Raw genomic sequence first — 14,533 nt, forward strand, 5'->3', positions numbered from 1 at the left:
GTTTAACCCAGAATGAGTCTATTCTTATATCAGTTCTTTTTTTCTTTGTTGACCGCTCTTTGACTCGTTTTGGTTTTATATGAAATCTTCATCTGTTCCTACGTTATCTCTGTTCTTAGAGCCTCTGTTCGGTATTTTTATATGTTTTCTTTTTGCTTTTATCTATGGGTACTTCTATGTATAATGTTGGTTTAAGTTTATCATCCTTCATAAAGCCCAAGCTAAGCACTGTATTACCACTTCTTGAAGCGTCAAGCTCCACTGAGATCATCAGAATCGAAAAGGATCCAGAGATTGCAGAAGCATCAGGGATCCACTTCTGTGTCGATGTTAGTTTCTCATGCTTCAAAAACACGACCAGATTTTGGGAACACTGGCAGCAAGTTGATGACCAGATTCACCGAAGTCTCAAGTCAATCGATTAAACAACACTTTCACCCTACTATAGGGAAGAAATGAACTGTGGAATACGTCTCTAAAATCGAAACGTTGTCCACAAAGCACCTTACAGAAAATCAAACCTACTGCATCCAGATTGCGATAGCACAAAGCCGACATTTCGTCATCCCTGCGACTGGAGGTGAGAATCCCCTCCCCCCTGCTTATCGACAAGTGCTCGCTAACATATTAATAAGCGAACATATGGACAGACACAAGCGTCCCTATAAATGCGATAAGCCAGAATATGATAATGTTCAGGGCTTGACCTATTGTGGTGATCTAACATGCCACCGGCGCGAAGTCCACAAGATCACCGATGCCAAGACCATCGATGTCAAGAACACTCCCATATGTCCCTACAATGACTGCGACCGCAACATCAGAAAACCATTTACGCGTCGAGAGAACCTTCGAGAGCATATTCGTCGTCTCCACCAGAGCGCTGTCGATCTCCGATCATCAATCCCAGTCGGAATGCATCTAGAACGCACCAACTCACCCCTTACTACCAGGCCTAAGCGCAAAATCGACTTGTTGAGATCAGATGTCCTTGATGAAGTTGAGCGACTGCGTCAAGAAATAGAGAAAAAAGACCACCGGCTGGAAGAGCTTCAGCGGATGGCGGATGGTCTGCACCAATTACTTTCACGGCCTACTCAGTCTACTCCTGAAGCCCGGCCTATAACACAATCACTTCCAGTTTTCCAAGCTACTACACCTCAGCTTAAAGCTAATGGCCAGTGTCCATGATTAAGCATGAGTAACAATCGTCACATTCTCTTGCTCTTTCCAGTTCGTTGTTCCTAGTTTCCTCTATATGCATTCAGCGGACATATTCTCAATGAAAGAGCATCTAATTTTCGTTTCGTCCCTTCTGCCTGTGATTCTCTCATCTAATGCTTGAGATCATTTATAGCTAGATTCAAAGAAAGAGAGATGTAAAGCGTGGATTTTGATGTTGTTCTTTAGGGCACTATGCTACTTTGATACACCCACTCTTTGATATTCCATTTTGTTTAAATCTTGCGGATCTATTCTTGCACTTTGTAATTAAATTAAATCAGTGATAAGGATCGTTATATACAGTCTGAACTGCCTCTATAGTTTTGTAAGATTGAAGTCACAAGAACGTAAAGCCGATGCACACAGATTGGAAGCCTAGTTTGGATATGATAAAAGGAAATATTGATTCATGGAATTTAATAGAAAAGATGAAGCTGTGATAGTACTAATCACACCCTCCCGCGCATAATGCGATTAGCGTGCCAATGACACATTTAAGATGGCAAGAAAAAAATAATTTCAGATGCACCAATAACCATAAGAGGGCCACATTCTTGAAGCACAAGGCAAGAGTGAATTCGATCTCCCGTCTTCCTTCAATGTCAGGCATACTCGATCCCAGTCATCTATAAAGGAAATGGCGTTCTTTGATCGTGTGGTACTGAACGCAAGCCAGGGCTTTCAACACAGAGTCCCGGAGCTGTCTTGGTGTTATTTACTCTCCGTTTCTGACACAGATCTGGTTCATTTTGAGAAAAACTCGGCTGAGTCGATTGAACGGATTCGCAATGAATTGGATAAGCTTTTCAGCTGGTATCCCGCTCTGGCAGCGGAAGCCGCGAGCTAATCGAGAGAGTGCATGGATCTGGTTGGGACTGAGGCGGTCGATTAAAGGCGTGGATGCGGCATCAGAAGCATCGAGTTTTGCCAGACGGACTCTTTCGTCTCCACGATAATTCTTTTTCCGCAGTACTTGATAGGCTTTGAGCGACAATTGGACATGATGATTGGCGTGCAGCTTTGCCGCCTTTTCGACTTCTGGCGAGCCGAGGAACCAGATCTGGAATGCTTTGATCACTGCCGTGGCCGCAGCCCGCTCTTTCCACAAGACTGCAGATTCGTCAAGGTCTTGGTCCCTTGCCCTTGTCAGTCTCCGAGTAATCGCCATGGTAGGATGGAAAGAAGAGTCATGAAGCTGCGATTACAGGGGCAGACCATGCAAACGCGGCATCTTTATGTATACAATGCTCTGCCCTGCATAGATTGTGCACATCAACACAGGATTTCCATTGGTAAGATTGACCACAAAATAAATAAAAAAAAAAGTAAAAAAAGTATACACTCCTGGCCCTGGCGTATGTATTCAGCGTGACAGCGAGCCGTCGTAAGATGGAGTCTGTGCAAAAGACATTGGGCCCCATTCATTTGTCCAAGTCACCCAATCCTCTATTCTCTATTATTTGAGCAAATTACTAGTACTCCGTATCATTTTCATCCTCTTCCCTCTTCTAGTTATCTGGCTTCTCGGCCACCCCGAATGGGATGAAGCGCTCCGAGGGATGATGCTGAACCCCGCACTTGATTGGCTGAAAAAGACCGGTAGCCGCCGCCACTGGGCCCCTTGGCCCATTCCCATTTCTCCCATTCCCATTTCGCACCACATGCAAAGCGCGATTTGAGCAACGAGCCAAGCTATGGAAGCGAGGAAAAGGTCTCTGACGATCCCCGTACGAGCTGTTAGCAGGATGTTGAAGAAGCAATCGCTTAGACTTTGAGCGGAGTTGCTGGTGACCGCTTTAGCTTTGTAGGTATAAGCCGCTATGATATATTCGTGTCTTTCTAACTATACAGTATTGTTTGGACTTATTCCAGCATCTGCGGATATGAAGTTTAAGGACTTCTTTGTCCATTTTATATTCCTTAGTGTACCTCTGTGATGTTAGTATACTGAAAAGAAAGCCCCTGTACACCTTATTAATAGGATCAAATATCTTATTTCCAGAATACCTTGGAGTAAAGCCCAAGGGATATCTCTGTATGATTTTTCCCAAGGACTTTCCTAGTTTAGTCAAATGAATATGCTCTAATTGTTTGATTTAGCGGTTAAAGCATTTAGTTAATTATATATTATATTCCTTTTTGAAGTAATCCACCGGTAATCTTTAGCCAATATATAGTAATATTTCTTTTTTAAGCTTATATATAACTGTCAAGGAAGACAAAGGAAACACTATATTGAGGATCATGCAGATCTATTGCCGTATTGGCTATGGGATTCGGCACCAAGTCCGGCCGCACATAGAGGGGAATTCCTCTAGGGCCCGACTTACACTCCTCAAGTGTTAGTCGCTGTATCAAAGTGAACCAACTCCTCGTGCTCTCTCCTTAGTATATCTCGCCTAGCCCACAGGTGTCACCCTAATCTGACAAGTTCATTACATATATCATTTCCCAGTTGTCCATACTATACCCAAGAGCCATATTTGAGTTTATGATAAGATAAGCTATAATATACATTTACTCATAAGCTATTACGGTCTAAATATCTTTAGTTGTATTATCGGTTGTTGCTTTTGTCTGGCTAAAAGGGATCTGAGCGACTCTTGAGAAAACATTATTCGATAAACCCACATACTATAAGCCTATAACTGTTGGTCTAGAACGGAGTCTCAAGAAGGGTAACTGGCGAATCTGGCAAATTTGGCCAATCATTGATCACTGTTATTGCTGACCATTAATAGGGATCAGCAAATGCTTGTCAGACCTGACTTGATTTCAGTGGGTTAAAACCTGCCTTTACGGTAGGAAAATATACAGGAAAGTACATTGAGGGCATTTGATACCATCTGTGATGCCCGGAGAACCAAGCTTAATCCAACTTAATCCAATACATAAATCGTTATTTTTGTAAGACTTTTTGACTTTGCTCCGGAAGTCTTTTGATGGGAATGAATCACCAGAAAGAAGAGCATGGCCTTCATTCCTCTGACGAATCCATTCTCATTCCTCTCGAAACTGTTGTCGGTATTTTTCGATACTAGTAATTCCCGGTCATGAATCATATTTATACACATTAGGGATTGAAATATAAATTAACAACGCCTTGATACCGACGCGCATCGAAACACACCTGGATCGACCAGAATTCAGTATATCGACGGCCCCTATTTAAGACAGGGCTCGTACCCATAGAACGGAGAATGTTATTGGTGGCAGTAAGCGGCCCCACCTACTTCTGTTACATGGTGTTTTGAAAGATCATCTAACAAAAAAAAAAAGACGCGCCGATCGGGCCGCTAATCTCTAAAAGGAAAAATCCATCTACATCAGCTGGTGGTTCCTAGGAGCTATCAGTTAGACCATATTAGGTAAAATGTTAAGCCTTGCCCATTATTTGAGTTCCGACAAGTCCCAACATTTTTCTTGTATCGTACTATGGGGAAGCATGCCAAATTGGGGTCTCAAAGCAACCGATCGAAGAAGAACCCAGATCAGGCAAACTGGTCTACCTAATGGAAGAGACACTTGTTCGATCGGTCTTTTCATCTTTGGCACTAGCTGGGGCTTGATGTGGGCTTGCTTACTGCCTGCAGATGTGGTCGTCAAACCGCATAGAGAAACTCAGAATCTATATCCGGCCGGGGGAAATTGAGCAGGTCATTGGCTACACCAGATGCAGGCGTGACGCTTGGATAAAGATGTCGAAATCACACACCGATGAATTCGGCGAGCTAGAGTGGTCTTTAGTGGGTGGCATCTTAGGCATAAATATCCACTCTCCTCGAAACCTTCCATAACAACACCAGTGAGATGAAGCAGTCTTGAGTTGCATCAAGAAAACCTGCGCACTTTTAGCTTACTTTTTGAGCCTGATATTCAGCTAGCTCCAGTTGATTCTTGATATTCCATCTGTTCTTCACTTCCATATCTTGGAGCCCGGATACTTTAGAGCCCCTCAGCAACATTAGAAGAGATCCATGATTTCACCTCACGATCTTGCCAACTGGTATTTTACCTTGCGCTAAGGATATTCCCATGCCTCAGAACTCGGAAGGCTAACTTGTCCCGAAATATTTCAAGATTTTCCGCATAGATCTTTATCATCGCGACATCAGTCATCATGAATCCCCAACCAGCCTACGGTTTGCTGGAGCCCTTACGCACGTATTACCCGCTCCTTGTCTTGCCTCTGTTCATACTAGCCTCCGTAGTCGATGGCATGATTATTGCGAGGAGGATTGTTGGAAATGACTTCCAGCAAATTAGCCCCGGTGAGGGCCCGCTGCCGAAACGGACCAGGAGCTACAAGGCTGTCCAGACTGAAGAATGGTTCTCAGATGGCGATAAATTCCGATTAAGATGGCTTTCACTCAGCCTATGCGGTACATATCTTGCGGATGCGACAATATATACCGTCCACGTCATGATTGCCTGGTCAGAAAATTGGTGGGGCGGACAGTCTATAGTGGTACATCTTGAGAGATTTGGTGAATGCCTTTGATACAAACGCTAACCATCACAGATTTATATTGTTTGCTCTTTCTGCAACTATACAGTACTTCTGAGGCATTCTCATTCCCCAACTGCTGGTCATGCTGTCTGCTGGATCTTTGCCATTCCCTTCGAGCTCACTATAACTGGACTGTCTATATATCTCTATACCTCGCTTCATCACGAGCCAGTCGTCGGGGATCGCGAAGGAGGTCCGGTTCGTAATGGAGTCACAACCTGGGAGTTAATGGAAGCTGCTACCGCCAGTTTTCGTATTTTGATTCTGCTTGCCCTGGCTTATTCCTACGTTGTGACGTTCACACGCTCCCTGAATGAGGATAGGACCTTGAAAGATGGAAGTACCTTAACAGAGACAGCACCCCTGTTACGTTTCACAGACTTAGACAGTGGGTATAATGCAGCTGCAGATCTTGAGCGACATCCGTTCCATTACCAGAGCTGGCCGGGACCAATTTCCGCCTGCTCACTCCTTCTGTCTTATATGTGGCCGTCTGAGTCACGCTGCCTCAAGACAACGGCGATGGTATGTTTTCTTCTTCTCCTTATCCAACGAATAGTCAATGTCTTAGTTCCCGCTCAGCTTGGGGTGATATTCACGACTCTTGAAGACGAAAAGGAGGGAAGTAATCTGTTTATTCTGTGGTCAGACGTCGCCATATGGGTTTTCTGTTATTGGCTGCAGGGAATACTGGGCGATCTGCGTTCTGGCCTCTGGCTCCCAGTGCGGCAGTATGCCTACAAAAATCTTGCAACATCTACCCTTCAGCATATTCACCGTCTCGACTGGGAATTCCACCGAAACAAAGATACAGGTGAAGTCATGTCAGCACTGAGGAATGCCACACAAGTCACCGATTTCTTAGAACAAGCTGTCTTCCGGCTTTTTCCAACGCTGTTGGATTTGGTTATTGCAGTTTGGTACTTCCTTATTGCATTTGACGCCTACTTTGCCCTTTTGTTTGGCGTCTTTTCCTTCATCTATATCGGCATCACTATTCGTCTGGCTCAGTGGAGAAAAGAAAGCAGGAGACAAGAGGCTACTGCCTCAAGAAATGAAGATGCAGTAAAGTGAGATAGAATCACACAATTTGGAACCGATAGGGCAATGATGCTTACACCTGTCTCCAGGAATGATTCCATCGCGTCATATGCGGCAGTTAAGTATTTTAATGGCGAAAATAAGGAGGTCTGCCGATATCGCCACGCTGTCAGGGGATTCCAGTGGTTTCAGTCTCAGTCGTCGCTCCGCAGAATGCTGTTGAACACCACCCAGACAACCATCTTATCAATTTGTTTGCTACTTACGGGGCTTATTGCCGTATATGAGGTCTTTGCTGGTTTACGACCCGCGGGCCAATTCGCAACATTGGTTGCGTATATGTCGCAGCTCCAACGCCCGTTGACTTTCTTTGGAAAGTTCTACCTGTTGATCCAGTCTGCTCTCATTGATGCCGAGCGCATGCTACAGCTCATAATAAGACAGCCAATGGTGTTCGATCGCTCCCACGCAACGCATATGGGGGAATGTGAGGGCGGAATCAAGTTCCAGAATGTTGAATTCTTTTATGATGCACGAAAGCCTATCTTGCGAGGGCTAACATTCGAATGTCCATCAGGAACTACTACAGCTCTAGTTGGGGAGTCAGGTGGCGGCAAATCAACCGTTTTGCAGCTCATTTATCGGTTGTATAATGCCACCAAGGGTGATATTTTTGTCGGCGGCCACAGCGTACATGATGTCACCATTGAGTCTCTCCAAAGGCAGATTGGCATCGTACCGCAAGCCCCCGTCCTATTTAATGAGACCTTCATGTATAACCTGAAGTATGCCAATCAGGATGCTGAAGACAGTGACGTTTATGAGGCCTGCCGTGCTGCTGGGATCCACAGTCAAATAGTAGCTTGTCCTGATGGCTATGATACTAAGGTTGGGGAGCAAGGCTCTCTTCTGAGTGGTGGTGAGAAGCAGCGTGTAGCACTTGCTCAGGCCATTCTCAAAAATACCAAGTTCATATTGATGGATGAAGCCACGGCTGCGCTCGACACTGGCACTGAGAAGCATGTCCTGAAATCCCTGAGACAGCTCACTACTGGCCGTACCGTGCTTATTGTTGCCCATCGACTCAGCACTATCGTCGATGCAGACAAGATCATGGTCATCCATGGAGGCAGAGTGGCGGAAAGTGGAACTCACCAGCAGCTTTTGATGATGCACGGCCATTATGCCAAACTATGGTCATCGCAGTCAATGACACTTCCATATCAGTGATATAGGATTGGATGTATGGGTTTATATGTAGATGACAATGATAGGGAGGGGTTTTCAGTACTTTTGAGTGGAGAGACCATAGCCCTCACTCAAACTCTAAGGATTCACACACCTCCGAACCCAGGGATGGGAACCATGATCAGGGCCGATGATCTCAAGTGCGGAAGACCGGGATATCATACAGGAAAGATACTGTACATATTGTGCATGCATAGACCCATGGTCGTCATCATGAAGTGCAATGTATTACACATTGTCATGACTGTTGTATTCTTGTCCATTCTAAGTGAAAAAGCTATACAATTAACCAGTTTCCTGTAAATTTACTTCGAAAGGGCCTGGAAAATGAGAAAATATTTCTTTGACTTGATCTAAATACTACGCAAGGGTTAAGCGCCCGACTTGTTCCTGGAGATAAGATAAGCCTTATCCACATCAAGCATAATCATAAAAAAAGTACGGAGTATTTTGTTAGAGATTGATTACTTTCTAGGCGTATCAGTCTTTTCAACACCACCAATGAATCATAAAAAGCAGGACTTCAAAAAACAACAGCCATCAATTTTGTTCAGCCCCGCGATTTAATTCAAGAAGATCATACAACTTTTAGCTAAGTATGTATAGGTCAGCTTCTAGACTTAAGGATTCTATCTTAGTATCTGCTTTATTGCGAGCTAGGTATTAAAGAGGGGAACCGTGAGGCAGTGTATTCGAGATACACGGGTCGATCCAGCTAGACTGAAAGAACAACACCAACCAACAAAGACAATGTGTCCGGACTACCCGTAGGGTGTGTATTGTCTTCTAGTATCGAACGCCAATCTTGTACGTACAATAACACAACATAACATAACGTAAGGAATGAACAGTACCGAAATATCATACCCGTACGGTACGCGTAGTAGGGGACAGGGTACCCCACTACAGTATATATTAAATTATCTATTCCAGTTTTGTTCGGATTAAGAACCCATTAATCCTGCTTTGAGATATGATGTGGGGCTTAACTGCAATTACAACAGATATGATTGGATTAGTGTATGTTGACCCACCTACTAGATTAAACGTGTCTATGCAAATTATGGAAGCTAATTTCGAATATTGCTGTATTCCTTTTTCGCGGCAGTGACTCAAAGCTGCATCCACTTGGGAATATAAAGTTTTGCAAAGGGACAAACAAAGTCCTTTTTCGCTTGAATCAAAATCTTTCTGAAGACATCGTGCATTGTTTGAACGGTGGCCATAAATTACCGGTGGATTACTGCAAAAAGGAACGCAATATGTAATTTGATCAAATGCTTTGACCGCCAAATCAAGCGATCAGAGCATATTATTCACTTAACTAAACTGGGGAAATTCCCTGGAAAAAAACATGCAGAGCTGTCGCTTCTTCTATTCCAAGGTTTTCTACGAATGAGATATTTGATCCTATTGATGAGGTATACGGGGGGGCTTCTTTTTCAATATGCTACCATCACGGAGGTACATCAAGAAATACGAAATAGACAATGAAGCCCTCAAATTTCATATCCGCAGATGCTGGAATAAATACAAATAATCTAGTTAGAAAGACACGAATACATTCTGACAGCTCACATCTGCAAAGCCAAAGCCGACCACGAGCAGGTCCGCTCAAAGTCTGAGCGATTGATTTCCCACGATCCTGCTGACAGCTCTCACGGGGATCATCAGAGATCTTTCCCTCGCTTCCATAGCTTGACCTGTGAATCAAATCCCGCTTTCATGTGGTGCGTCACTGCAGCGAGCCCTTCAATTCAAATTCGAAAAGCAGAAGCATGCTAGCGACTTACATATCTCATTGCTTCTAATTTGTTTGATTACTGGCTGAAAATTGAAAATCAGGCTCTGAATGTCACTTGTCTTACAAATTGGTGCCCCCATTTACAGTGAGCCTGGCATATTTCATGAGATCAGCAAGGTGGGACCTCTTAGACTATTGTCTAAAAAGCAGTGATTCTACGAGGAACGATAGGTTGAAATAAAGACTTTGGTTAGGCGTCACTTTACATATGAGTGGATTGATTTTTGAACTGAATTGATATGTTATATAGGCATTCATACAAATTCAAGCCAATGCAAAGATCTGGATGGAGAGAAAATCAAGGGAAAAGAATCTGAAAATTGATTTCGCGCATTTTGGGCCTTAAACTCGCACAATATTTCGCCTTATCGCATCATTTCCAGGGCGGTGCTGGAGAACATCCAAATATTTCTTAAGGCCTCTTGGGTGGCAGCAAATACTCAGCTATCCTTGCGGTACGGAAGTCCGATGTCTACTTGGGATATTCTGATATGCACGCTCGCGTCTAAGCAGTGTAAGCCACTGATATATATTGATAAGCCTAAAGTACATACCGGTCTTATGGCAAAGGAATGATTCTTCTTTTTCCCGTACTTGATAAATCTCTTCGATAATTTTCAGCTTCTTGGAAGCTTGCATTTTATCTCTAGTCCACTCCCGAAGCTTTGCCACTCTCACTCTGTGAGTGTCCGGGAACCCGCACAAGATGTGCACAAGAAGATCCAATCTATCTAACACAATGTTAGCTGAGTCCTGAGCCCGTTTGGCCATACATTTACTTACCGTCCTTCTGTAAATGATCAGGTTCCTTATGTGTAACTTTGCGAGGCCACCATGGGGGCTTTGTTGCATCTGGGCCCAGATTCGTCCTTTTTCCGTCAATAAGTTTGTATCCTTTGTACGGAAAATTTGTTTGTTTCCGTGGTTCCAATTTCATGATCCAGATTTTGGCAATTTCGCGACAATCCAACTGCTGTATCATTTCGAACGCCCTTCTATAGAACTTTCGTAAGGTTTCTTCGTCCCCAACCTGAATGGTCATAGTCGATGACCGAGCGTCAGAACGCTCCATCTTCTGCTGTGACTCGCACAGGTCTTTTCCAGCTTGGCTGCTTTGGTTGTTCGGCTCGGTTCTCCATCTCAAAGACGGCGGGCCCACTTGTGCTTCCTCATTGGAAGCTGCCCAGTGCGCAATCGGAGGCAAGTACCATTGATATTGATTGCCTTGCGCTCAATATTAGCACACAATCGCAAACTAGAAGGATGAACTTACTGGGTTGTACTTGCGTTTGGACTTCCTTACGAGCAAGGGCCGTAAACTGATCCACCGCTTCTTGAGAGAAGATTAGCTGCTCTCGCCCACGTAAGGATGGGGAGACCTGGATAAAAGGCCGGCCATTTTGATCAAGGGAGATCGTAGCATAATGTTCAGCCCAGAAGGGCTGTGCCGATCTTTGGAAACTGAAGGGTGTCTGTAAGAGGAGCATTAATGTCATATCGCTACAGAGAGCTGGGGGTCGATCACCATAGTTGAAGGGAATGAACAGACAAAATGAGTTATTCATTCTATGCAGGGGCGATGGTTTAATCCAGGATATATGCTGCTACAAGAGGTGAGCCTAGGGCTGGAACCTCTGTCAGCCAGGAAAATGATGCATTCCTTCTTTCTTCTGAGACTTTAAGTGGGATTCAACGTGTAGCAATACTGCTCCGCTTAGTCAAACTTCAGATCTTGTATGTATGTTCTGGGAAGGTCTGTGCACCTGAACCAAATTTGCTATTGCGCCAGATGTGAAGGGTGTCAGCGAAAATCCACTTAAATATTTTGGGACTGGCGAAACACGATGAAGAGCTTTGAAGCGAGCCAGACGTCCTCCCACTAGTACTGCCAATCTTGGAGGTCCAATTATAGCCTTGCAGGATGGTGGTACCAGACGGACCCACCTGTTCCCAGAAGCGGGACCAGCCCGTATTACGTGGTTTTTCAATACAGCGGAATACCTTGGATTAAAACTATCCTTTTGACGGGGCAGAAAGGAGGCAGAATGGAGAGGAAATTTGCTCATCGGATCTTAGATTATATCCGGCCACCTGTAATGCATTGAATTTAGTGCACACAAGAAATATCACTTATGCATCAATAGTGCAGCAGCTGGCATGTATCCATCCTTGCACAACTCCACGGCTAGTAGTTTACCTCCCTTGAGTTTAATTTCTCACCAAGACCTCTCTCTTGAACCCATCATTGAAGGCACAGAGGATTCCTCCAAATAGCCTCGAGAATATCATGTTTGTCCTCAGATCATTCATTCCTGTGAAACGCCATGCACAACTTTCCTTCCCGCGGTGAGTTTGGTCATTGGGAAGTATTCTCTGCTAATATGCGTGTGAACATATTCGCCATCCCATTTAGAGGACTCGCTGGCTCTAACGAATAATTCGGATTATTATATTGATCCCACTTCTGGGCTTCCTCCCCTTACCAATCCACCAGCGAATTTCGGCCGAACACCCATCACTTCAGCTCAACAGTCCTCTCTTCCCCCAGCCGGGTAACATCTGGATCTCCGCGAATACCAGCTTGAAACGGCCACACCTGATACGTGACGATCGCGTTTTTGATGGTGATACAGTCTGGTAATTTGTGTGAAAAGTACTAACTACTTGCAGCCTGCATTTCTAAATAAAAATTGGATCCAATTATACGCTCGGGCAAAACCAGTCATTCTGATCCTGTGGGTGCGTGGAGTCGCGAATGCACCACGTTACCTCAGCCCTATGAAGCCATAGTTACCCAAGACTTACTGATATGCTCGCTCAGACAGCCCCTTCTAGAGAATGCTTTGTTGGTTAGTCGCAAGGACCCATTAAAGCAAGGTAGAACGGGAATGCCGATCAACCCAACAAAACCGCAGTAATCTATTGATCGCTGGGCTTGACCTAAACCCCCCGACAATCGGACAGTGTGCCTGGTATCTTGCTGCTGTTTCTCCTGGCCAGGTCACATCGGATGTGAAGGATCAGTAGAGGATCATGGCTGGAACGCCTGGGTCTGCGTAATATTAATGTACAGTCAAATGGGATCAAATGCCGCCGGAACCCGGACCAGAAAAATTGTTGCTCCCGGTGCTCTTTTATGAATCTTGAATGTCATTTCCCAAGGGAAAAAGGTAGTTAATCATGTTCGCGTCTTCATTTACATATGCACATTGTTCACATATTATTAGCTAAGGTTGCCTGTGAAGATTGCCGGAAAACGAAGGTCAAATGCGAGCCAGTCAATAACCATCCAGATTGCCCATTTGCTAGGTGTGACTGACTCGATCTTCCTTGTTCTAGAACCGTTCTTGCCAAGTCCACTCGATTGACGCACAATTGCGCCCCATCCCCTAAGATGAAGCCCATATAATATCTTGGCTCCCAGATTCCCCAATACGATCAGGCTACCGACAATTTGAAACCCTCCTTCAGAGTACACTCTTTGTCTTTTAGGATAACGGCAAAGGGTATTTCTTTGAATCAGCCAGAGTCTAATTTGAAAGCTAGAGAGCAAATAGTGAGGATGCGCAAATTACAGCAATATATCACTTATACAGCTTATCTTAATACTCAGATAGCTACGCTTGATGAATACTAGAAACATGCTGCATAATAGACCTATACGGTACTATAGCATAGGGCTCCTTGAATCTACTCGTAGATTATCTCAAGGACTAGATAAGATATTCTCAGGCAGAAGGAAGTAAATGGCGATTGCAAGGTCTTTCATTGAGGATATGACCTGCAGAATGGAAAAAGAAGAGACTAAAGATATGGAACTGGAGAGGGAAAGAGAGACGATCATTTCTCATGCGTAAGCATGCAGATTGGCTCTTGGTCAAGGCTGAGGTGTAGCAGCTTGGGTAACAAGTGGAAGCGATCGTGCTGTTGACTCCGTAGGCCGCGGGATTACTTGGTGCAGACTATCCTCCATCTGCTCAAGCTCTTTTAGCCGGTGATCTCTTTTCCGTATATCCTGGCGCAGACGCTTCACTTCAAGACGAAAGTTGTTTGTCTTATCAAAAAAATTTGGAATTAAACAAGTCAATTTCGCTTCTGTATATGAGACCAAAATACGCATCCCACGCACAATCGAGTTTGCTTTTTGTGATGAAAAATCAATAAATGAATATATTTTACCGAGATTATAAGGATTTCAGTTTTCAAATTCAAGTTCTACTTCAAATCCCTTAAATAAGATCGAAATTCAAGTGCCTAACAGCATTCCCCGCTCATTGATATTGGTACATAAGTGTTGCCACCGAGGCTTGACACCGCCTGATAGTCCAGAATTAAGCTCGGCATCTCTTTGAAAAATTGCTGCATGATCTTACCACGCGAGATCCTCCAAACACAGCCCTGTCCTCCAGAAGCATTCCCAGCCAGATCTCGACATGGATGGACTGAAGCAGTCGTTGGTAAAGCTCGTCCGTGAAGAATATTCCTTAGCTGGGTCTGTCATGGCCAACAAGGCTGCCCAGGCTGTTTCTACCACCAATAAGCAGGAAGAGAATGCTCTGGCAGTAGATAAGATTGAACTGAAGGATCTTAAATCGTTCGAAAAGAGGGGCCTCGTCACACCGATTCAAGAAGGTCATGGAAACGTATGCGTCACTAACACATTGTTTTCGCATTTCTATGAAAGGCTGACATAGGCATAGTTGGGA

At 44.4% G+C, this 14,533-nt stretch overlaps 5 protein-coding genes across 5 annotated transcripts; 3 read left to right on the forward strand and 2 right to left on the reverse strand.

Moving 5' to 3' along the window:
• Positions 1 to 642: 642 nt before the first annotated feature.
• Positions 643 to 1,191, forward strand: N7483_002516 (uncharacterized protein; the record flags this gene model as incomplete). Its single annotated transcript, XM_057085953.1, has 1 exon — positions 643 to 1,191. One exon carries the CDS (start codon positions 643 to 645, stop codon positions 1,189 to 1,191), a length of 549 nt encoding a protein of 182 aa, XP_056952102.1.
• A 748-nt stretch (positions 1,192 to 1,939) lies between these two features.
• On the reverse strand, positions 1,940 to 2,392 carry N7483_002517 (uncharacterized protein; the record flags this gene model as incomplete). Its single annotated transcript, XM_057085954.1, has 1 exon — positions 1,940 to 2,392. One exon carries the CDS (start codon positions 2,390 to 2,392, stop codon positions 1,940 to 1,942), a length of 453 nt encoding a protein of 150 aa, XP_056952103.1.
• A 2,952-nt stretch (positions 2,393 to 5,344) lies between these two features.
• Positions 5,345 to 8,005, forward strand: N7483_002518 (uncharacterized protein; the record flags this gene model as incomplete). Its single annotated transcript, XM_057085955.1, has 3 exons — positions 5,345 to 5,692; positions 5,747 to 6,804; positions 6,865 to 8,005. The coding sequence occupies 3 exons, from the start codon at positions 5,345 to 5,347 to the stop codon at positions 8,003 to 8,005; spliced, it is 2,547 nt and encodes an 848-aa protein (XP_056952104.1).
• A 2,262-nt stretch (positions 8,006 to 10,267) lies between these two features.
• On the reverse strand, positions 10,268 to 11,314 carry N7483_002519 (DUF2841 domain-containing protein; the record flags this gene model as incomplete). The annotated part of the gene is made up of 4 exons (XM_057085956.1): positions 10,268 to 10,332; positions 10,382 to 10,558; positions 10,611 to 11,051; positions 11,101 to 11,314. The coding sequence occupies 4 exons, from the start codon at positions 11,312 to 11,314 to the stop codon at positions 10,268 to 10,270; spliced, it is 897 nt and encodes a 298-aa protein (XP_056952105.1).
• A 2,946-nt stretch (positions 11,315 to 14,260) lies between these two features.
• N7483_002520 (uncharacterized protein) lies at positions 14,261 to 14,527 on the forward strand (the record flags this gene model as incomplete). The annotated part of the gene is made up of 2 exons (XM_057085957.1): positions 14,261 to 14,470; positions 14,522 to 14,527. The coding sequence occupies 2 exons, from the start codon at positions 14,261 to 14,263 to the stop codon at positions 14,525 to 14,527; spliced, it is 216 nt and encodes a 71-aa protein (XP_056952106.1).
• Positions 14,528 to 14,533: the final 6 nt, after the last annotated feature.

This window comes from Penicillium malachiteum (assembly GCF_028827825.1).
Source record: "Penicillium malachiteum strain IBT 17515 chromosome Unknown utg000001l:1.0-8184562.0:1.0-8186909.0, whole genome shotgun sequence".
NCBI lineage: Eukaryota > Fungi > Ascomycota > Eurotiomycetes > Eurotiales > Aspergillaceae > Penicillium > Penicillium malachiteum.